Raw genomic sequence first — 24353 nt, 5'->3', positions numbered from 1 at the left:
ACTGTGTTCTGTCATGTAGCTGATTACAAACTATTTTAAAATTCTTTTACTTGTACACTATGCTGCCTGTTTAATACCAGACAAGTAGAACTAGCATTAGGGGAAGATATGGCTGGGAGGCACACTTAGTAACCTAATCAATGGTCTAGAGCGGGAAGAGAGAGAGCGCGCTGAACGAGCAAAGCGTGAGGAAGAACTCCGAGAGTATCAGGAGCGGGTGAAGAAATTAGAAGAAGTGGAAAGGAAAAAACGCCAAAGGGAGTTGGAAATTGAAGAACGAGAACGTCGTAGAGAGGAAGAGAGAAGACTTGGCGATAGTTCACTTTCTAGAAAGGTGAGTATAGAGTTTATTGATTTTCTTTTGTTTTAATGTGATTTTTTTTTTTTTTTTTTTGGTTGAGGCACAGTCTTGCTCTGTCACCCAGGTTGCCCAGACTGGAGTGCAGTGGTGCAATCTCAGCCTGCGGATTCAAGTGATTCTTGTGTCTCAGCCTCCTGTGTAGCTGAGATTACAGGCGCATGCCACCATGCCTGCCTGATTTTTGTAATTGTGATGTATTTTTATCACCCAGTTCTCTTCCATGATACTGATTTAAATCAGTTATTTTCCCATCTCTCTCTCTTTTTTATTTTTTTTTATTTTTTATTTTTATTTTATTTTATTTTTTTTTGAGACAGTCTCACTTCATTGCCCAGGCTGGAGTGCAGTGTTGTGATATCTATGTCGCCTCCCTGCAACCTCTGCCTCCCAGGTTCAAGCCATTCTCCTGCTTCAGCCTTCCGAGTAGTTGGAATTATAGGCACCCAACACCATGCCTGGCTAATTTTTGTATTTTTAGTAGAAAACACAAAATTTTCTACTAAAATTAGAAACGTGGTTTCACCATGTTGGTCTTGAATTCCTGACCTCAAACGATCTGCTTGCCTCGGCTTCCCAAAGTGCTGGGATTGCAGGTGCGAGCCACTGCACCCAGCCCATGTTCACCTCTCTTTTTAATGTGGTAGTTTTCACTTCCCAAAGAACAGAAGGCACCTAAGGGGGAAAAGTATACTTGTCTTAGCAAAGATGGAATTTTACAGGGTTAAGCATACTTCTGTGTGTGCGTGTCATGAAAGTTTTGTCCATGGCACTGCTGAGTTTGCTACAGAAGAGGGAGTGTTGCTGAGTTCCTTGAAAGACATCATCGTCTGGCTGGGCGTGGTGGCTCATGCCTGTAATCCCAGCACTTTGGCAGGCCGAGGCATGCGGATTGCGAGGTCAGGAGTTCTAGACCAATCTGACCAACGTGGTAATACCCTGTTTCTACTAAAAATACAAAAATTAGCCGGGTGCGGTGGTGGCTCGTGTCATCCCAGCTACTCAGGAGGCTGAGGCAGGAGAATTGCTTGAACCCAGGAGGTGGAGGTTGCAGTGAGCCGAGATCACGCCACTGCACTCGAGCCTGGGTGACAGAGCAAGACTCTGTCTCGGGGGAAAAAAAAAAGACATCATCGTGAATTTAGAGGATGATGAGTTCTGTAGCTCCTTGGTAGGTAAAGACGTGTTTGTTGGCCAGCAGCTGTCAGCAGCACCTGGGAACTTGTTAGAAACGTAGACTTTCAGGTCCAGCCCCAAAACTTCTGAATCAAAGTATGCAATTTAACAGGATTCCTAGGTGATTCAAACTCAGCTCTAAATGCTGATTTTTAATTGCACTAAGGTTCAGAACGGACCTGTGTTCCCTTCTCTGTCTTGTGTCTGGAATTCCCGCTCCTGATTGGTGTTACTGGTATCTGCTTTGTCACAGCTTTGAACCTGCTCTTCCTTTTTTCTTTTCCTACATTACTGCCTTAATTCAGATTTTTCTTACCTGCAGTACTTGTTGGTCTACTTACTAGTCTTCCTCATCATCATCTTCCTTCCTCCAGCTTCAGACCTTCCTCTATGTTGTCATCTGCTTGATTTTTCATAATACAGCATGTTTGATCACTGTGCCTGCTGTTGGGCTTCAGACCTTTCATTGGTTGATACTCATTACTGAGAGCCAAAGGTTTTAAAACACGCTTTAGCAGTCTTTCGTGTTGCTGCCGTTTTCATCAGTTTCGTCTGACACTATTTTCTTCTTAGTCACCTGTGCACCAGCCATTGGAGAGCAAGTTTTCTGCTTTATTCTTTGTCTGTGGCATCTGTCTGCACGCTTTTCCTTTTGCTTGGGGGGTGCCCTGTTTGCTCCTTAAAGTATTGCTTGCTTACCTTTCACTCAAAAAGCTCAAGGATATCTTGCATGCCTTTTCTCCGCTCCTCTGTTTTTGCCACACCTGTATCAAATGCTTATCTGTATGCCTAGACTTGATACTAGTTATTTATGTGTCTTCAGTTTAGGTTATTCTTACTGCTAATTTGTAGTTTTAATTCCTGGGTATTCAGTAAATGTGGTCTGTATGATTTACGAGTTTGTGGAATTTAATAATACATTTTCCTTTGTGGTCTAAAACCATGGTCAGGTTTTTATGAATTTTGTTTCTGTTGGGCACAAAGTTCTATGTGTGCATGAAATCAGCTGTTCTGTTGTTTAAATCTGCTGCACCTTGTTAGTTTATGGGAATGTCTCCTTAGGAATGTGAGGAAGCTTCTGAGATTATCCTTTTAGTTAGCATTTGCACATGTGTTTGTCCACCCTTTTGTACATTTTCAGCCTCTTGTTTCTGTTTTATGTCCCCTCTGCGCCCCCCCCCCCCCCCCACACCTTCCCTTTTTTGGGGAGAGTATAGTTTAATTTACTTGCATGTAACATGGTAACTAGTGTATTTGGTTTTATTCCTAACACTTGCTTTGGAGCTTTTTATTTGCTTCTGTGTCCCTGGCACCACTTCCTTTTTCTTTAAGCCAAACTTGAAGAACTTTTCTAGGTTTTTGTTTTGTTTTGTTTTTTTGAGATAGAGTCTCTCTCTGTTGCCCAGGTTGGAGTGCAGTGGCACAATCTCAGCTCACTGCAACCTCCGCCTCCCGGTTTCAAGCAATTCTCCTGCCTCAGCCTCCCGAGTAGCTGGGATTACAGGCGTGCGCCAACATGCCTGGCTAATGTTTGTATTTTTAGTAGAGATGGGGTTTTTCACTATGTTGGCCTGGCTGGTCTCGAACTCCTGACTTCGTGATCCACTCGCCTCATCCTCCCAGAGTCCTGGGATTACAGGCATGAGCCACCATGCCTGGCCTCTAGGTTCACTTTTATTTTCTCTATTCCACTAATTTTTTTTTTTTTTTTTTTGAGGCGGAGTCTCGCTCTGTCGCCCGTACTGGAGTGCTGTGGCCGGATCTCAGCTCACTGCAAGCTCCGCCTCTCGGGTTTATGCCATTCTCCTGCCTCAGCCTCCCGAGTAGCTGGGACTACAGGAGCCCGCCACCTCGCCCGGCTAGTTTTTGTATTTTTAGTAGAGACGGGGTTTCACTGTGTTAGCCAGGATGGTCTCGATCTCCTGACCTTGTGATCCGCCCGTCTCGGCCTCCCAAAGTGCTGGGATTACAGGCTTGAGCCACCGCGCCCGGCCAATTTTTTTTTTTTTTTTTTTTTGAGACAGAGTTTTGCCCTTTTTGCCCAGGCTGGAGTGCAATGGCGTGATCTCAGCTCATTGCATCCTCTGCCTTCCAGGTTCAAGTGATTCTCCTGCTTCAGCCTCCTGAGTACTTGGGATTACAGGCCTGTGCCACCATGCCCGGCTAATTTTGTATTTTTAGTACAGATGAATTTCACCATGTTGGCCAGGCTGGTCTCAAACTCCTGACCTCAGGTGATCCACCCACCTCAACCTCCCAAAGTGCTGCGATTACAGGCGTGAGCCACTGTGCCCGGCCACCATTAATTTTTTCCTACATTAAAAAAACTTCCACAGTATAAAATACAACTTTCCTTTGCCTTTCAGAACAAAACAAAATCATGAGCATACCTTGACTTATATTTTATTGCAGTGAACTGGGTATTTTTGTTTCTAGATCATTACATATTATCTTTCCTCTTAGTGTTCACTTAAAATTTTATATCCATATTAGCAAACATTATTTAGTCTCAAGTATGTTTACACCGCATCATGTTTTCCCTTTGTGAGTACTTTTTGATTCTTGATCAGTTGTTTTCAGAATGTCTTTGCGTATGTCTCAAGTTTTTTCTCTCACGGTTGAACAATGGATAGTTCATTATTTGGCCAGTTCAAAATCATCTTTTCAGAAATAATAGAGATCTTTGCTTCTCTTTGTAGTACACAGTGTTACAGAGGGGAGGATTTTTGATACTAGTCTTCGTCTTATTCTGTAGATACTGTTTCATTCCTTGGAAACATAGTTTTCCTCCGTACTTGCAGTAAAGGAAGTTAAAACTGTCCCTAAGGCTGTGTTTGGTCATCTCTGTTTCTTTTTGGTCTTTTGCCCTTTTGGTCTAAGGATTCAGTTTCCTTAGAGCAGACAAAAATCTCCTAATTTAAGGAAACTGTTCTCCTTTTTATCTGTTCTTGCTCTTTCAAAGTCCTCTTTATATCTTTAATGTTTCTTTTATTCTCTTCATCTGTTGTTTGTTTGTACCAGGTTCTCTGAGATCCTGGTTCAATTTTTTTGCTCATCAGCTGGGACCATTCTGCTCTTGGATCTGCTGGGGCGGGCACATTGGTTCACGCCTATAATCTCAGCACTTTGGGAGACCGAGGCAGGTGGGCGGATCACTTGAGCCTGGGAGTTCGAGACCAGTCTGGCAACATAGTGAGACCCTGTCTCCACAAAAAATACAAAAATGAGCTGGCCATGGTGGTGCATGCCCAGCTACTTGGGAGACTGAGGTGGAAGTATGGCTTGAGCCCAGGAGGCAGAGTTATTTCTTTTTGCTTGTTTAATGGCTATAACAGCCATCCTTCAAAAGTCTTTGGCGGTTGTAATAGTTGTACTATATCCTCTAAAACCTTGCTTTCTTTGTTGAGTATAAATTGGCAAGGCAGGCATCGGGGGTGGGAGAAACTTGGCCTTCTGGCTGTGTTTGTTCCCTCGATTATGGTGCCCATAAATTCCTTTGACTGTTACGTTTCTATTTTTCTGTCAAAGTTTACTTGGGAAAGTCTCTTAGAACAACCCCCACCTTAAGAGACAGTCCAGAATCATTAGCTGTGATGACCTGGGACTAACTTTTTTTCTGGCCATTCTTGTCTTTAATTGCTTCTCATCTGTAGTTGTTATTTTAGACTTTCATTGCCAAGACATTTTTTCACAAATTCAAATAGAGGGGCAGACGTGGTGGCTCACGCCTATAATCCCAGCACTTTGGGAAGCCCAGGCAGGTGGATGAGTTGAGGTCAGGAGTTCGAGACCAGCATGGCCAACATGTTGAAATTCCACCTCTACTAAAAACACAAAAATTAGCTGGGCATGGTGGCAGGCGCTTGTAGTCCTAGCTCCCTGGCAGGCTACGGCTCAAGAATTGCTGGAACGTGGAAGGCAGAGGCTGCAGTTAGCTGAGATCATGCCACTGCACTCCAACCTGGGCAATGGAGTGAGATTCCATCTCAAAAAAAAAAAAAAAAAATCAAATAAAGGCTCTTTTATTCACAAATTGTTTGAGGCTGTAGCTTATTCTTAGCTTTGTAGGTTTTTTGTTTTGTTTTGTTTTGTTTTGAGACAGAGCTTCACGCTCTAGTGCAGGCTGGAGTGCAGTGGTGCGATGTTGGGTAACTGCAAGTTTTGCCTCCCAGGTTCAGGCGATTTTCCTGCCTCGCTTCTCAAGTAGCTGGGATTATAGGCGCCCGCCACCATGCCCAGCTAATTATTTTATATTTCTAGTAGAGATAGGGTTTCACCATGTTGGCCAGGCTGGTCTCGAACTCCTGGGCTCAAATGATCCACGCACCCCAGCCTCCTAAAGTGCTGGGATTATAGGCGTGAGCTACCGCGCCTGGCCAGCTTTTAAATATTTATTTTAGTCTTCCCACCCTATCATCAGATCTCTTAAAATATCTTCCAGAGTTCTTACTTGTCTGATAATGACTTTAGGTTACATTTGTACGACCAGCCACAATGTGTCAGAGGATATTTATGATTAAAATTGTGTATGCATCCTACCCTGCAAAGGCTGTACCACATTTACTTTTCACAATTCTTAATGTCATCAAGGTACTTTGTTTTTTGTTGTTGTTGTTTGTTTTTTTTTTTTTTTGAGATGGAGTCTGTTGCCCAGGCTGGAATGCAGTGGCGCGATCTTGGCTCACTGCAAGCTCCCCCTCTTGGGTTCATGCCATTCTTCTGCCTCAGCGTCCCGAGTAGCTGGGGCTACAGGCGCCTGCCACCATGCCCGGCTCATTTTTTATATTTTTTTTAGTAGAGATGGGGTTTCACCATGTTAGCCAGGATAGTCTCAATCTCCTGATCTTGTGATCCGCCCGCCTTGGCCTCCCAAAGTGCTGGGATTACAGGCGTGAACCACTGCGCCCGGCCCATGCCCGGCTGATTTTTTGTATTTTTAGTAGAGATAAGGTTGCACCCTCTTAGCCAGGTTGGTCTTGATCTCCTTACTTTGTGATCCACCTGTCTTGGCCTCCCAAAGTGCTGGGATTACAGGTGTGAGCCACTGCGCCTGGCCCATCAGAGTACTTTGAATAGAGAAGTACTTTTAATTTAACCACCCCCTTTAGACATTAAATAAAATGCCTCCACCTTTCTTTGCTTAGTAGGCACTGTGGTGTCCATTTCAGGGTACGGGGCTTTTTTCATGTTCTTCAAAGGGGATTTCTAGTTGAAGGAAATCTGTAGAGGTGTGTGTTCCCAGGTTGCTTTCCAGCGGTGTTATATCAGTTTGTAAGGTCACCCACAATATATGAGACTACTAATTTCCCTGTAGCATCAGTCTGATCTCAGATTAAAAAATAAATAAAATTTTAAAACTTGCTTATTCAAGGGCTTCATATTGTTATAAGTACAAAAAATATTTGAATGGTAATACCAGTAGTTGTAATAGTAAATGGTTACCAATATAATGCCTCTTTTTCGCTTTGTCAATGGAGGACTCTCGTTGGGGAGATAGAGATTCAGAAGGCACCTGGAGAAAAGGACCTGAAGCAGATTCTGAGTGGAGAAGAGGCCCGCCAGAGAAGTAAGTAGAGTTGAGGAAAATAATGCTGCTTTAGTTCCTCAGTTCCTGTTAATATCTCTTTTCTTTTCTCCCCTCCCCTCCCCTCCCCTGCCCTCCCCTGCCCTCCCCTGCCCTCCCCTCCCCTCCCTTTTTTGAGACGGAGTCTTGCTCTGTTGCCCAGGCTGGAGTACAGTGGCGCGATCTCGGCTCACTGCAAGCTGTGCCTCCCGGGTTCACCATTCTCCCACCTCAGCCTCCCGAATAGCTGGGACTGTAGGTGCCTGCCACCACGCCCGGTTAATTTTTTGTATTTTTAGTAGAGACGGGGTTTCATCATGTTGGCCAGGATGGTCTCGATCTCCTGACCTTGTGATCCGCCTGCCTTGGCCTCCCAGGGTACTGGGATTACAGGCATGGGCCACCGCGCCCCGCCTCTTGTTAATATTTTATCGGTGATTTTAAAATTTGGTTCATTTTGTAGAGGCAGGGAAAGGAGAGCCATGAAGAATTGTGTGCATGTCTGATTGTGTGTGGGTTTGGTTTTTGTTTTTTTGGGTCTGCTGCCCGGGCTGGGGTGCAGTGGCACGATCTCAGCTCCCTGCATCCTCTACCTCCTGCGTTCAAGTGCCTCAGCCTCTCGAATAGCTGGGATTACAGGTGTGTGCCACCATACCTGGCTACTTTTTGTATTTTTTAGTAGAGATGGGGTTTTGCCGTGTTGCCCAAGCTGGCTTTGACCTCGACCTCAAGTGATCTGCCTGTCTCAGCCTCCCAGATTGCTGGGATTACAGGCTTGAGCCATTGCACTTGGCTTGTTTCTTTCTTTTTTTGTTGCTGCTGCTGTTGTTGTTTTGAGATGGTGTCTCACTCTGGAGTGCAGTGGCGCGATCTCGGCTCACTACAGCCTCAACCTCCCTGGGCTTAGGTGATTGATCCTCTGCCTCAGCCTCCCGAGTAGCGGGGACCACAGGTGTGCTCCACCATGCCTGGTTACTTTTGTTTGTTTGTTTCTTTGTTTTTGAGACAGAATCTTGCTCTGTCACCCAGGCTGGACTGCAGTGGTGGGATCTCGGCTCACTGCCTCTGCCTCCTGGATTCAAGCAATTCTTGTGCCTCCCAAGTAGCTGGGATTACAGACATGCACCACCAGGCCTGGCTAATTTTTGCATTTTTAGTAGACCGGAGGTTTCACCATGTTGGCTAGGCTGGTCTTGAACTCCTGACCTCAAGTAATCTGCCTGCCTCAGCCTCCCAAAGTGCTGGGATTATAGGCGTGAGCCACCACGCCTGGTCAATTTTTATTTTTTTATAGGGATGGAGTTTTGCCATGTTGCCCAGGCTAGTCTCACGCTCCCGGGTTCAAGCAATCCTCCCGCCTTGGCCTTCCAAAGTGCTGGGATTACAGGTGGGAGTGACTGCACCAAGCCACTTGTCTTACAGTTAAGTAGAGATGGGGTTTTGCCATGTTGGCCAGGCTGGTCTTGAACTCCTGACCTCAGGTGATCTGCCTGCCTCTGTCTCCCAAAGTCTTGGGATTAAAGGCGTGAGCCACTGCACCTAGCCCATACTGAAGTTTTAAAAAAGCACGTCAAAAAAAAAAAAAACCCAAAGGATCATGTGCTTTTTTATTTTATGTATTTTTAATTGTTCTTGTTGCTGTGTAGGGAGTGGAGACGTGGAGAAGGGCGAGATGAGGACAGGTCTCATAGAAGAGATGAAGAGCGGCCCCGGCGTCTGGGGGATGATGAAGATAGAGAGTCCTCTCTTAGACCAGATGATGATCGGGTTCCCCGGCGTGGCATGGATGATGACAGAGGCCCTAGACGTGGTCCTGAGGAAGATCGGTTCTCTCGCCGTGGGGCAGACGATGACCGGCCTTCTTGGCGTAACACAGATGATGACAGGCCTCCCAGACGAATTGCTGATGAGGACAGGGGAAGCTGGCGTCACGCGGAAGATGACAGACCACCTAGACGAGGACTGGATGAGGACAGAGGAAGCTGGCGAACAGCTGATGAGGACAGAGGACCAAGACGTGGGATGGATGACGACCGGGGGCTGAGGCGAGGAGGCGCTGATGATGAACGATCATCCTGGCGTAATGCTGATGACGACCGGGGTCCCAGGCGAGGGTTGGATGATGACCGGGGTCCCAGGCGAGGGTTGGATGACGACCGGGGTCCCAGGCGAGGGTTGGATGACGACCGGGGTCCCAGGCGAGGCATGGATGATGACCGGGGTCCCAGGCGAGCGTTGGATGATGATCGAGGACCTTGGAGAAATGCCGATGAAGATAGAATTCCCAGGCGTGGTGCAGAGGATGACAGGGGCCCCTGGAGAAACATGGATGATGATCGTCTTACAAGACGTGCTGATGATGATCGCTTTCCCAGACGGGGTGATGACTCAAGACCTGGTCCTTGGAGACCATTAGTCAAGCCAGGTAAAATTCTGTTTCCTAGAATATGCTTAAGTGTTCACCTGTAAAAGTGAAGTTCTGATGGATAAATGTCAGGGCTATATTGTTATTTTCCAGATAAACTGGTCTTTTATCTTCAGTATCATTTGCAGTGACTTACCTGTCAAAAGTTTGCCTTCAGAATACTACCATCCAAAGCATAAATAACCCAACCTCTCTTTCTTTTGTGATGTGCTCTTTATTTTCCTTCTGCTTCGCTGACTGCTGCTTTGAAGGCTTTTCCTGTACTCATCCCTTCAGTATTGGTGTGCTTTTCAGGTTTTACTGGGAACTAGCCTCCTTTTAAAAATAAATAATTGAAACCAAAATGTACTTTATATATTTATTTCTGCCAAATGAGAGATTATGCACGAAGGAACTCGTTTTACTTTACTTTTTTTGAGACAGGGTCTTGCTCTGTTGCACAGGTTGGTGTGCAGTGGTGCAATCATGGCTCATTGCAACCTTGACCTCCCTGATTCTAGGGAGCCTCCCACCTCAGCCTTCTGAGTAGCTTAGGACTACAGGTGCATGCCACCACACCCTGCTAATATTTTATTTTTTTGGAGAGACAGGGTTTTGCCATGTTGCCCAGGCTGGTCTCAAACTCCTGGGTTCAATTATCCTTCTGCCTCTCCCTCGCAAAGTGAAGTGCTAGGATTACAGGTGTGAGGAACTGCGCCCAGCCTCGTTTTCTTTCTTAGTCCTGGGCCTGCTTGTTGTTTAACACTTTATTATTTGTGAGCAGTTGTATACATGTCTGTGACACACGTCTATTACCATTTTCTTTCTTTTTTTTTTTGAGATGTCTTCCAGGCCGGACTGCAGTTGTGCGATCTCGGCTCACTGCAACCTCTGCCTCCTGGGTTCAAGCAATTCTCCTGCCTCAGCTTTCCAAGTAGCTGGGACTACAGACATATGCCACCATGCATGGCTAATTTTTTTTTTTTTTTTTTTTTTTTTTTGAGATGGAGTCTCACTCTGTCACCCGGGCTGGAGTGCAGTGGCGTGATCTCGGCTCACTGCAAGGTCCACCTCCCAGGTTCATGCTATTCTCCTGCCTCAGCCTCCCAGATAGCTGGGATTACAGGCACCCGTCACCACACCTGGCTAATTTTTTGTATTTTTAGTAGAGACGGGGTTTCACCATGGTAGCCAGGTTGCTCTCGAACTCCTGACCTCGAGTGATCCACCCATCTTGGCCTCCCAAAGTGCTGGGATTACAGCGTGAGCCACTGCCTTGGCCAGTTTTCTCTAGGTAATTTCTGTGTACTGCACACAGGTGACAGCTGCTTACTGCATATAGCACATTTCCACTTGGTAGTCTTACTGAATGTCAAACACAGCCTATCCAAAACTGGACTCATCACCATCACATACAGAGGTTGCAGTGATCTGAGATCACGCCACTGCACTCCATCCTGGGAGACAGAGTGAGACCCCGCCTCAAATAAAGAAAAACAAATGCTGTTTAGTGGCCCCAAGCACATGGTGGCTAAGGAGAAGATACATGTATTAGATAAGCTTTGTTCATGAATGAGTTACAATGCTGTTGACCAGGAATTCATGAATTGTAACTCATTCATGAACACCCATCCCTCTGATTCTCCTCAGGGGCATCACTGTCCAGCTAACTGTCTGAGCTACGAATCTGGGAGTTGTTTTGTCTCTGTTTCATCCTTTATGTTAAATGTTTATTTAGTTCAGTTCTGCCTTTTTTTTTTTTTTTTTTTTTTTGAGACGGAGTCTCGCTCTATCGCCCAGGCTGGAGTGCAGTGGCCGGATCTCAGCTCACTGCAAGCTCCGCCTCCCGGGTTTACGCCATTCTCCTGCCTCAGCCTCCCGAGTAGCTGGGACTACAGGCGCCCGCCACCTCGTCCGGCTAGTTTTTTGTATTTTTTAGTAGAGATGGGGTTTCACCGTGTTAGCCAGGATGGTCTCGATCTGCTGACCTCGTGATCCGCCCGTCTCGGCCTCCCAAAGTGCTGGGATTACAGGCGTGAGCCACCGCGCCCGGCCAGTTCTGCCTTTTTGATGTTCCTGAAATCCACCCTCTTCTCCATTCCCATTGCTTATACTTGGTCCTGGCTCAGCATCATTTTCCTCACCCCCAACTGGTTTTTGCTTCCTCTCTTACTCCCAGTTTTAATTTGGGGTGTGGGGGAAATAACTAGAGCAGTTGTTCTAAGTGCAGATCTAAGTGAGCCGCTTCCTTGCTTTCCCCAGTTGTTTCTGTTGCCTACTTCATCTCTTTTAGTCTCACTTCATTCCACTGTTTAGCTGTTACCTTGTGTAAGCCATTTAATTTTTCTTTGCCTCATGTTAAATGGGGTAACAGTGTAGCAGATGCTTACTGATTTGCTAATTATATTTTATAATGTTGCCATGAATACTGAACTCCTGTTCCTAGGGAAATACAAGGTTAGGTTCTTGTGAACTTGTAGTCATGATATTTTTGTCAACCAGTCAATACATAAAATGTCTTTTATGTGTTTGTGTTTAAAGACCCCCTATTTCTGATATGTTGTTGATTCATTACCATTGAATTCATGATCAACAGCATTGTAACTCATTCATGAACAAAGCTTATCTAATACATGTATTTTCTCCTTAGCCACCTTGTGCTTGGGGCCACTAAACAGCATTTGTTTTTTCTTTTTTTGAGGCGGGGTCTCACTCTGTCTCCCAGGCTGGAGTGCAGTGGTGTGATCTCAGATCACCGCAACCTCTGCCTCCTGGGCTCAAGAGATCCTACCACATCAGCTTCCTGAGTAGCTGACTATAGGTGCAAACCACCAAGCCCAGCTAATTTTTGTATTTTTTGTAGAGGTGTGGTTTTGCCATGTTGCCCAGGCTGGTCTTGAACTCCTGGGCTCCAGGGATCCACCCTCCTCGGCCTCCCAGATTCCTGAGATTACAGGCATGAGCCACTACGCCTGGCCACTAGACAGCATTTTAGCACTACGCTTGGAAGCCATTTTAAACAGTGAGGTCACCAACAAATGCATATCTCCATGTAATCTATGTGAAATGTTCCTAGATTCATATATTCCATGGATAAGTGTGAGCCACTGTACAGGGTTAAAGGATTTATTCATGATTAATGACTAAATAATGGTGGGTGGTAAATGGTAGAGGATAGGAATATAAAAGGAAAGATTCTTTTTTGAATATGAAGGCCTTGAAAACATTGCAAGGTATAAATACCTTAAAATTGGGACTCAGAGAAAACTCTTGAAGTTTTCTGCTTAAATGAGTGATCTGTTTAACATCACAACAGATACTATACTGAAATCTGCGTGCAATAGGAAAAATTATGAAATTTTTAGTGATATTTTTGTTTTATGGAGCACTCAAGCCAGATCATTTTAAGTTTTTTTTTTTTTTTTTTTTTTTTTTTTTTTCCTGTTGTTTTTTTCAGTCTCACTCTGTCGCCCAGGCTGGAGTGCAGTGGCAATATCTTGGCTCACTGCGACCTCTGCCTCCCAGGTTCAAGCGATTCTCGTAGCCTCAGCCTCCCAAGTCAAGTAGCTAGGAGTACAGGCACACCACCACACCTGGCTAATTGTATTTGTAGTAGAGACAGGGTTATTACCATGTTGGCCAGGCTGGTCTCGAATTCCTGACCTTAAGTGATCCACCTGGCTCGGCCTCCCAAAGTGCTGGAATTACAGGTGTGAGCCCCACCGTGCCCGGCCCATTTTAAGTTTCTTATGTAAGTTTAAAATACTGTTAATGATGTCTGTGCAGTGATGTACACAGCTTTAGTGTTTTTTTAATCAGTGTCTTAAAGTAGCATTTAGAATGATGATGAATTAATGCCAACGTCTATTCATGATTGCCAATCTGTTTCTTCTTTTAAAAATACTTTAAAAATGTTTTGCTTTTTCAAAAAAATAGGTGGATGGAGAGAGAAAGAGAAAGCCAGAGAGGAGAGCTGGGGTCCACCTCGAGAATCAAGGCCATCAGAAGAACGTGAATGGGACAGAGAAAAAGAAAGGGATAGAGATAATCAAGATCGAGAGGAGAATGACAAGGAACCTGAAAGAGAAAGGGACAGAGAGAGAGATGTGGATCGAGAGGATCGCTTCAGAAGATCTAGGTGTGATGTTCTAATTAAATTATTTGTAAAGGCCGGGCACGGTGGCTCATGCCTGTAATCCCAGCACTTTGGAAGGCCGAGGTGGGCGATTCACATGAGTTTTAGGAGTTCGAGAGCAGCCTGGCCAACATGGTGAAACCCTGTCTCTACTAAAAATACAAAAATTAGCTGGATTTGGTGGTGGTGCGCCTGTCATCTCAGGTACTCAGGAGGCTGAGGCTGGAGAATCATTTGAACCCAGGAGGCAGAGGTTGCAGTGAGCAGAGATCATGCCATTGTACTCCAGCCTGGGCGACAAGAGCGAAACTCCATCTCAAAAAAAAAAAAAAAAAAAATTTGTAGAGCTGCAGTTGGGATTGTTTTAGACACCGGCCTGTGTATTTCAAATTGTTTTTCAGAAATGATGTTCCTTGCCATTCCCCAGCACCCCACTTATCTCTTAGAATCATAATGCAGGCTTTAGAGGCAGGAGAATTGCTTGAACCCGGGAGGCGTTGGTTGTGGTGAGCCAAGATCGTGCCATTGCACTCCAGCCTGGGCAACAAGAGCGAAACTCCATCTCAAAATAAAGAAATAAATAAATAAAAATTTTAAAATAGATTATCTAATCAAACATTCCCTCTTAAAGTAAGAAAATGGAGGCCCAAACTTCGTGGCTGTCTATAGGCTGTATGACTGTTGGGCAGTGGAACCAGTCCAGCTGTTTTTGTCAGTCCATTGCTTTTCCCCCTGTGGTTTAGGGCAGTCAGTTTTTTTGCCCTTAAATTATCAAAAACCCTTCAATTTTATTGGTAGTAGAAGTTCTAGCTTGCTCCCTCTGCCAAAGTGTCCTTGCACTGATAAATGTAGACCAGCAGTGTTCAATGCAATTTTCTGCAAGGAAGAAAATGTCTGTCTGTGTTGGTATGGTAGTGTGGTAGTCAGCAGTCACATTTGGCTGCCAAACACTTAGAATATATGGTTGGTGCTCCTAAGGAAATATCTCCATTTTACTTTAAATTTCAGTAACCATATATGGGTAGTGGCTACTGAGTGGGATGGCATAGATCTGAGTGTTCCCGTTTGTTCTCCACGCCCCAGGTATCAGGTAAGGTCAGGTTATGAGTTTAAACTGTTCTGTTACATTTGTAAACTCTAAGCCCCAGCTTGGATTGGATGTACTTAAAATTATACCATTTGGTCTAACAGTAGTAAGAACCTGACTTGTCATTGTAAATGGCTACAGGGATGAAGGTGGCTGGAGAAGAGGACCAGCTGAGGAATCTTCAAGCTGGAGAGACTCAAGTCGTCGGGACGATAGAGATAGGGATGACCGTCGCCGTGAGAGGGATGACCGGCGTGATCTAAGAGAAAGACGAGATCTAAGAGATGATAGGGACCGAAGAGGACCTCCGCTCAGATCAGAACGTGAAGAAGGTATAGATGTTACATACAACTGAAGTATTGGAGAACCGTCATTTCTTAGGGGGGATTTGGGTTATTTAATTACATCATAAACTTGTATGAATGCCAACAATAAGAGAGCTGATGTTTATTCCATTTAGAATTCAGGATTTTCATACAGTTAATGGTCATGTTGTGAAGTGCACTTATCTCTAAATTCAAAGTACAGTAGTAGACTAAATTGGATAGTAGGCAATATATATAAAGTTTACTTAATAAAAATGAAAAAATTGTTATTTAAAAGCAACTTCTTGAGAGATTTAAGCACAAAGTAGAAACATTTTCTCTGAAATAGTTTTTGTTTTTTTTTGTTTTTATTTTATTTTGTTCTTTTTCATTTTCTCTGAAATTGTAATAGAAGTTTCTTTCTTAAAATATATGTATTTTTCATTTTTAAAATACTAATTTTTCTCTTGGTTTTAAAAAATTTATTTTCCATATGTCTTGACATCCTGTTGTGAGAGAATTTTTCTGTCATAGCCATAACTTTAAAAACTCCTGTATTTTATGTGGTTAATTTGCTGTTAAAATTCTTCAAGAGCCAAAAAACCTTTCAGTTATAAAATTTTTATTCAGCCAGATTTTTGCTACCTTGTCTTACGGGTTTATACCAGCTGCAGTCCTTCCCAGGCCAGGGGTTTCTGCCTGTTTTCAAATTTTGAGTTTTATCTGTACATCTGTATGTTAAAGATTGTGAGAAATTGTACGAGCTTTAATTATGATTTCTGTATTGTTAGTCTTTAGTACAGGAATTTTGAGTAATTTGAGGCATTTCTTCTGCTTGTTAATTTGTGCCAATAGAATATAGTACTAACTTAATTTTTTTTTTTTTTTTTTTTTAATTAAACTTTCTAGTAAGTTCTTGGAGACGTGCTGATGACAGGAAAGATGACCGGGCAGAAGAGCGGGACCCTCCTCGTCGAGTTCCTCCCGCAGCTCTTTCAAGAGACCGAGAAAGAGACCGAGAAAGAGAAGGTGAAAAAGAGAAGGCCTCATGGAGAGCTGAAAAAGATAGGGAGTCTCTTCGTCGTACTAAAAATGAGACTGATGAAGATGGATGGACCACAGTACGACGTTAAGTCTCAAGATAATGGATTTAAACTGGTGTCTTAAATAGGTGTGATCACATTCAAGGATTATTATACTTGTGCTTCAACCAATCTAAATTGGATTCTTTAATGTTGTTTCACCATAACACAAAAAGCATGAACTTGTATTAATCCTATATAATAGATTGATCATGCACCATATCCACAGGAGGTTGGAAAAACCATGCCATTTTCTGGAATTTAAGGGTGTTGCATTATTTCATCAATCATTTGTTGACAAAAAAGAAAAACTAAAAAATAAATTTAAAATGTGAACTTTCAGGTATTGAGTAACACCTTTATCTTGGTATAGAACTGATATATTTTTTTTATTTTGAAATATCTGATATTAATTTGGAATGAAGTAAGGTTCTGTTAAAGAAAATATATTTGAAGACCCTTTAAAGCAGTGAATCTGAAACAATTTTCACACCTTTAAGTGGTTGATATGTACCTATTTTAGGTATTTTGAGGTATTTACCATAAACTAAATTTAGAAAGTTTTTAGATTCACTTGAAGTAAACATTACAAACATTGGATACGGTGGGGTTTTCTTTAGATTTTACTTGAGAGGTGAGTACAAAGCAATTTGCAGTTGTTGTAATGACAAGAAGTATACTGCGCAAGTGTGAATCCAAACAGTATAGCTTTTAAATTTTAAAGCATTTGGTAAACTATCGCTGAGTTTTTTTCTGTTGCCAATAGTAAACTGCTTTTCCATTAATGGAGAATTCATGCCTTTCAAGCATTTTAAATATGACAATATTTATAAATGTATGGTTTGGAGGAATCGTTTAAATTCTTTCCTAATTTTCTTTCTCTTCAAGATAGATTCTTTCAACAAGTAATTTGTAGTAATGACTGTGTTGACTTCAATTTTGGAGTGTAGTAGCTATGTTAAAGATTAACTATTTGGTCTCATTGAAGCCAACACAGAACTTGCTGCTGTGTTTTTTCTTCAGTGATAAATAAAATACTTACAGAATTTGTTTTAGTGTTGATTTGTGGTTATAGTATTTTGTTTATAATGTTAAGTTTGCATCTTCAGTTGAGTTTTTTTACTTGAATTTTTATCAGTGCCATTAAATGTCTGTGTTTAGTATCAATGAATATGAACCTAAATACAACAAAGAAAGCATATGTGGCTAGGATGTCTCCCCTAAAATGTCTTCCTTTGTTAATGCAGAAATTCCTTAGTTTCCTTGTAAAGCTGTCCTCTGAGTTTGTGTGTGCATGTGCGTGTTTGAAGTACCACCTTGGGTTTTCACCTGAAATTAGAAAAATCATAGTTAATTTGAGAAAATGTTACAAATTCATCATGGCTGTAGGCACTTATTATTTCTGTTGAGTAGTGGTGAGAATTCCTATTGGTACAGCTGTAGGGCCAGAAGAGGGAGTATTGATGCTTTTTAACTTAACCAGATGCAGCCTTTTTTGTTTGATGTTACCAATGATAGAAATCATTTTAAACACCTTTCTTAGTATCTGGTATTTCAAATACGTAGAAGTCTTTAAAGGTCTTTTGTGGGGAGAAGGACTTTTCTTTCATAACAAGAGAATTTCAGATCAGTGATTATTAGTGGGGCAGTAACCTGCTAAGAGTTTGCTTCCTGGAGAGTACATCTGTATGTGTGACATCACAGGTAAGCCCCAACAATTTATTTAATCAGATTTGTTCAGATGAGTTACTGTTGCCTACGTTAGGGTTAGGTTTCAAGGCTAGTCAGGAAACCCATTCTTTCTGCTCAGTTTCCCGTACTGTTCTCCCAAGTTCTTTGTCCTGGGAGCAGAACCCAAGTGCAAGAGGAGGGCAGAAGAGTCTGATGCTGTTACCTTGCGATCCTGCTCTTGGTTTCCACTGTCCAGGCTGTACAACTCTTGTCTACTCCCACTAGTATTTACCAACAGGTGTTAAAGGAAAGCTGAACAAGCAGCCTACTCACCGATCTGCTAGGTGGTCTTCCATGTTCCTGGTGGCTTCTGCAGTTGCATTGAGAGTAACATTGCTGTTAATACAGATAGATCCGATAGTAGAGACATCATCGGTCCAAAAAAGATTCTGCATCTCATTAGTTGTCCATAGTGGCTACCAGGAGGTGGTTGGCATCTATAATGTGTGGGACGTTTTTATGTCAAGAAATGCCTACTTTTTTTTTTTTTAAACCAAAGACACTGACCATAGATTGATTTATAATTTTTAAGCCTAATTGAAATACAAGGGGTACTGTGAAAGGATTGTTGCTTGAGTGGCTACAATTAGAAAATCAGGACTAACAAACTTTTCTTTGTCTGGAAGCATATATATTTGATAAAATTTTAATATGTATAATTTTGGTTTAATAAATCAAATCTATGACAAAAGTTGTTCTCATCAAAGCTAATAATTCTGCAACTTCCAAGAAGGACTTTGTAGGAAAATTAAAATACAAAGAAAAAAGCCACTAGAAATTTAAGTCTGTACAGAAAAGAACAGGTTAAGACAATCTGTACCTCTACAGTTGGAGAAGCGCTTTTGACTATTCCCTGTATTGTTTTGCATACTTGGCCAAGTATGCAGCATGTTCTTATGAAGATAATTTTGTCATTACTTTGTATATTTCTTAAACTTTGAAAAATTGGGTTTCTCTAAATGTAATTTTGCAAAATGTTCAAAGTTTCATATTGAGTTCCAAGGATTTTTAAATGATGTATTTGCATATACTTTTCATAAGAGAACCCTAGAAAATTAACTATAGTAATATTCTGTGTTTTAACTCCCAGTATTGTCAGCTGGAAAACAGGCAAATTTGGCACAGGGGCTGAACATGGGGTACTTTTTTGGAGACAGTCGCTCTGTTGCCCAGGCTGGAGTGCAATGGCGCGATCTGGACTCACTGCAACCTCCGCCTCCTGGGTTCAAGTAATTCTCCTGCCTCAGCCTACCAAGTAGCTGGGATTACAGGCGCCCACCACCACACCTGGCTAATTTTTGTATTTTTAGTAGAGAGAGGGCTTCGCCATGTTGGCCAGGCTGGTCTCCTGACATTGTGATCCACTTGCCTCGCCTCCCGAAGTGCTGGGATTACAGGCATGAGCCACCACGCCCAGCCTGAAAATGGGGTACTTTAAAAACAGAGGAATAGTGGCTGCCTGACTAGTTGACGGTCTTCTGGATACCTTTGCCAATACTCTTGCCCTCCGGAAGCTCCAGCTCAGTGTGTTCTTAGTTCTGGTAAAATAGTAGCGGTGTCAGAATATCAAATTCACATTAGGCACATCTCATCACAGTGACTCCCATATATTCAGGCTATATCAAAGCCTCCAAGACCTTTGGAAACCGTCTATAATTTGACTCTAGAAATACAAAGTAGCTAAATTGATCTTGCCACCTGGTTAGCCCTTTTGGCCTAGAGAATGCACTGATCTGTTCATAGTGGTCCTTTTGAAAAGGCAGAACAGGAGCAGTGGGAGAGGTAAGAGGATTCATGTTGACCTTAGAAACTTCACCCAGAAAGCGAAGCTCATTTAAACCGGTATATTTTCTAGCAAAGAAAGGAGAACAAATAATTACAGGGTTTCATTAAGCTACTTAATTTAGGCCCAATCAGATCAGCAGTTCCCTGGTCGGGTTAAGACTAGCAGCGTTGGATTATTTTTCTTTCCTGGCTAAGAAACAGTGTTTTCCCCCTGCCCCCAAGTTCTTGATATGCACCTTTTCTTTGACCAGAAAGACAGCTATTGGGTATTTACCCCACCCTCTAACACACCTTCAAATGAAGGTTCCTGATGGAGCCAATTTGCTGTGGAGGAAGTTAGCTGTTATTATGAAAGCAGTCTAACTTATAGTAGCCTAGCTAAATCCTACTGGGAGCCTTATACACGTAAACTAAATCTCTTGCTGGTATCTTCAGATAGTGATGCATTTGTGTATTTCAGTTGAGTTCATCTTAATTCACTTCTATTTTTTGCCTTCTATTGTCTTGGCAGGTAGCTGCATTCCATAGTGTGGCATTCAGTATGGTGGATTTAAAAGTGAGGGTGGGAGGGTAAAGTAGGGGTTAGGAACTTTTGCCCAAGGATCAGGTTTAGTCTTGCTTATGGGGAACTGGTGGGGTTCCAGAAATGGACATGGGTCTTCCAGTAGGAGTGGGAACATGAAAGACCCCCAACAATTCCTTTAATTAGTGCTTATTCTAGTTTGAGCACTGCCTATATTAAAGTCAGACGCAGCCCATGGTGGAACCTTCTTGAATACGAGTTAATACACGAATAGCTCAGAGCTAGAGATCCATCTTCTATTTGTTTAAGAGGCAACAGCTGGAATGGGCTTTCCTCCACTAGGAACCCTGAAATTGAGCAATCTAGGGTGAATACTGCTGTTTTCCCTTCTTCCCTTTGATCTTAATATCAAACGTTTTTAAAGAACTGGAAGTGAGTGCGTCGAGAAAAGGCCAAGTAGGAAAGCTACAGGTGAGACTGATGAATTCATACTGTTACTGTATAAATACACAGTTTTTTTAAACAGCACCATTTCCAAGTTATACACAATATGATTATGACTTGGCACAACTTTTAAAGGTGGAAAAGGCTAGTTGCTAGTTCAGTAATAAAATATCTGGTACATAAAAGGATAAGGAGCTGTATTCTACCTGCTACAGACTGTGCATTTTACACCTCCATCTAGGACAGAAACAAGCCACAAGGAGGGAATACCCGCCCAAATTAATACTGGAAAGTTTACAAGACCTTCACTTCTCGTAAGGGTGATGCTACCAGCGGCTTGCTTCACCTGGAATTAGAGTTAACTGATTTTTTAAGGACAACTAAGAATATTACTCGCTTCAAACAATAAAATAGTCATTTTGCCGACATTTCATAAAATCGCCAGTTTTAAGCTCAGTTCAGAGGCTTTTAAAAAAATATTCTAGACCTAGTAAAGTGCCTCCATTCATAAAATGAAACATCCAAGATTAGATTGAGACAATTTCATACTGATGCGCATCTAAAATAGGTCCACGTATACAGTAAATAAACAGCGCCTCTAAGTTGCCGTATTTCAGTTAGTGGAATACACACCCAGCCTTCGCCGTTCTGGATGTGCAAACTAGAAACTGAAGACATGGGGATTTCACTGTCTAGTCCCAATTGCTCGGCACGGAAGTACTCCACAAGGTCGGCTGCTTTTGAAAAACCACCAGGACGACGTCCCAAAGTCGAGCCGACCGCTGAGCCGCACGCCTCCCCACCGCGGGGGCAAGATGGTGCGCAGACCTAGTGGTGCGAAGGGCGGCGGCGGCGACCGGAAGCCCGGGCCCTCAGCGCAGCTTCTTGCCAGGCGGGCCGTCCCTGGCGCTGCGGGGCGGCGGGCGGGCGGGCGGCGGCGGCACTTTGGAGAGCGGGCAGTACTTGATGGTGTGCGCGTTGTCGCCGCTGGCGCCGCACAGGGGACACGTGTAGCGGCGCAGCACGGGGCACAGCACTCGCCCGTCGGGGCCCTTGAGGATATGGGTGGTGTAGAGCGCCATCGCCTCCTTGTTGTTGCGGCAGAATACGCACACCTGCAGCTCCGGCTTCAACAGCCGGGCGGCCGCCGCCCCGGAGGCCGCGTGCAGCCGGGGCTCGGCCGCCCATGCCGGGGCCCGCTCCTCGCGCGGCGTCGCCTCGTTAGTAGTGGCGGCGGCGGGCGCGCAGCCCAGCAGCACGGCGGCGGCACGACCTGCGAACGGGCTCAGCTCGGCGAAGCGCTCCTCCAGCAGCCCGGCCTCGGCGGGGCCCGCGCACAGCTCCAGCGCGCGCAGCTCCAGCGCGCCCCCCAGGTAGCGGCCCCGGGACCCCGGCTCGTCGCTGTCGTCGTCGTCCTCGTAGTAGTCGGGCGGCCCCAGCGCCGGCCCCAGCGCCCCAGGCCCGGTCCCCGCGTTGGGGGAGCAACAGGACGAGGAGGAGGGCGGGGAGCCGCTGCCGCTGTTCCCACCGCGGGCGCAACCGAAGCGCGGCTCGCCGTCCACCGCTTTGGTGATGAGCGTGGCGAGCCCCAGGTAGTCGTTCCAGGAGCTGAAGGGCTGCGGGTGCGCCGGGCCCGGGGCGCTCACGTAGCGAGCGCTGGGCACGAGCGCCATGGGCGGGGGGGCGCGGCCGCGGCGGGGCGAGCGGGGCGCCCAGGGGAAAGCCTCCATGGGCGGGCTGCGGGCCGCGCGCCGCCTCCCCGCCGCCGGCGCGGGCCGGACGGAAGGGACACGCCGAGCCTGCCCGCCGGCCTGCCGCGGGGTGGGGCCGCCGCGCCGCCTTTTATCGGGCCCGCTCCTCCCCGCCCCCCGGCCTCGCCGCCGCGGCCCTGCCCCCTGCGCTCCCCCGCCCCGGCCACCTCGCCCGTGCCCCGGACGGAGGCGGAGCGGAGGCGGGCGGGCTGTGCGCGCGCTCCACTCCGGCTCGCGCGGCTCCCGCGCCCCGCGCGCCGCGCCAGCTTCGCCAGCTGTCGGGAGGCCTTCATTCCGGGAGGGGGCGGGCGAGGCGCCGCCTCGGGCTGTGGCGCTCATTGGCTGCAGACCAGAGCCCCCCGGCGCCTCGGGCGCCGCTCCGGACGCTGATTGGTGGGGACTGGGGAGGGGGCGTGCTCTTCACGCAGCTGGTAGGTGAGGAGAAAGTAGGGGAGAGAAGGGCCGGGGAGGGACTGCTGCTGGGGTCCTCCTTCGTTCGAGCGCTGGGCCTGGGCTTGGAGCAGCTGACCAGGCCTGGGTCTCCTCGGCTTGGTGGTGAGGTCCACCGAGGACAGGGGTCAGGGTGGCCACAGGTTTACGCCTCCACCTCCCGGCTTTTAATGGCCCCAGGGCCTCATCCTGAGAATCCCCGCTATCCACCCTCTTCTCACCAACATCAGCATGAAAAGCTGGACGCGATGGGAGGATGCAGCTCTCCCATCACAGCCGCCCGACCAGCCAGTGGCTTCCGTTTGCACCGCGCGTTGGAGCGCTTTCCCCTGCGCGAAATCCGCACAAACCGTGAGATTCGGGAGGCTGTGGTTCCTGCCGCGGTAAGAGCGGAGGGACGCAGGACTTTCCCGCTCCTCGCAGCAGCCTTCCTCCCAACAGGTGCTCAGGGACCTCGGCCAATGGGTGGCCGATACCCGGTGACTTAGGTCGGGGTTGGGACTGGGCCGGAAAACCTCATGGCTGGAGAGCTTAGGACAGTGACTGGGATGTGTGTGTGTACCTCCTCGGCCCAGAGGCCTGAGTCAAAATGTGGGTTGTATGTGCAGTTTGAAAAACAACGTGTATTCAGTGTTATATTTTGTCTCCTTCCTTCCTTCCTTCCTTCCTTCCCTCCTTCCCTCCTTCCCTCCTTCCCTCCTTCCCTCCTTCCTTCTTTCCTTCCTTCCTTCCTTCCCTCCCTCCCTCCCTCCTTCCCTCCCTCCCTCCCTCCCTCCCTCCTTCCCTCCCTCCCTCCTTCCCTCCTTCCCTCCTTCTCTCCTTCTCTCCTTCCTTTTCTTTTTTTTTCTTTCTTCATCCCAGGTTCAAGCAATTCTCTTGCCTCAGCCTCCCAAGTAGCTGGGATTACAGATACCCGCCACCACGGCCGGCTAATTTTTTTATTTTAGTAGAGACGGGGTTTCACTATGTTGGCCAGGCCTGTCTTGAACTCCTGACCTCGTGATCCGCCCGCCTTGGCCTTCCAAAGTGCTGGGATTACAGGCGTGAGGCACCGCATCCGGCCTCTTTCTTTATTTCTCTCTCTTTTATCTTCTTGCTTTTTTTTTTTTTTTTTTTTTTTTTTTGATTTTTGATTTTCTTGAGACAGGGTCTCACTATGTTGCCTAGGCTGGTCTTGAACACCTGGCCTCAAGCGATCTTCCTGTCTTGGCCTCCCAAAGTGCTGGGGTTACAGACATGAGCCACCACACCTGCCTCGACGTTATAATTAAATACTTTGAAATGAATAAAACATGTTGTGTAAAAGCCACAGAGAATAAGAGCCAGAAGATGAGTTTTGATTAGGAAGATGGCAGGTGGTCTTACCCTTTCCAACCTTTTAAAAAATTGAAAGTAGGAAAGGCTTTAGATACTGAGGGCCCTTCTAGGACGAAACCTAGAACTGGGATCAGGAAAATGCCTCCCCTGGCAGGTGGGCCCTGGCAGTGTGGGTTTCATGGGGCAGGTGGGGCTTTCCTTTCCCACTCTGGACCATGCAGTGGCTGTGGAAACAATGAACC

The 24353-nt window shown here is 45.5% G+C and overlaps 2 protein-coding genes across 2 annotated transcripts in view; one reads left to right on the top strand and one right to left on the bottom strand.

Annotated features, from left to right (window-relative positions):
* EIF3A (eukaryotic translation initiation factor 3 subunit A) overlaps positions 1-18532 on the top strand; it is a 49694-nt gene extending 31162 nt beyond the window's left edge. Inside the window, exons 17-22 of the mRNA XM_010375970.2 lie at positions 150-334; positions 7012-7100; positions 8744-9522; positions 13438-13639; positions 14865-15055; positions 15938-18532. Coding sequence (XP_010374272.2) covers positions 150-334; positions 7012-7100; positions 8744-9522; positions 13438-13639; positions 14865-15055; positions 15938-16161 — 1670 coding nt within the window. The 3' untranslated portion in view covers positions 16162-18532. The remainder of the gene's footprint in view (positions 1-149; positions 335-7011; positions 7101-8743; positions 9523-13437; positions 13640-14864; positions 15056-15937) is intronic.
* NANOS1 (nanos C2HC-type zinc finger 1) lies at positions 18470-22432 on the bottom strand. The gene has a single exon (XM_030940303.1). The coding sequence runs from the start codon at positions 22321-22323 to the stop codon at positions 21466-21468; it is 858 nt and encodes a 285-aa protein (XP_030796163.1). The 5' UTR covers positions 22324-22432; the 3' UTR covers positions 18470-21465.
* Between the last annotated feature and the right edge of the window lie 1921 nt (positions 22433-24353).

This window comes from Rhinopithecus roxellana, chromosome 11, assembly GCF_007565055.1.
Source record: "Rhinopithecus roxellana isolate Shanxi Qingling chromosome 11, ASM756505v1, whole genome shotgun sequence".
Lineage (NCBI taxonomy): Eukaryota > Metazoa > Chordata > Mammalia > Primates > Cercopithecidae > Rhinopithecus > Rhinopithecus roxellana.
The sequence above is the reverse complement of the archived record's forward strand: the minus strand, read 5'-3'. Positions and strand labels throughout refer to the sequence as shown.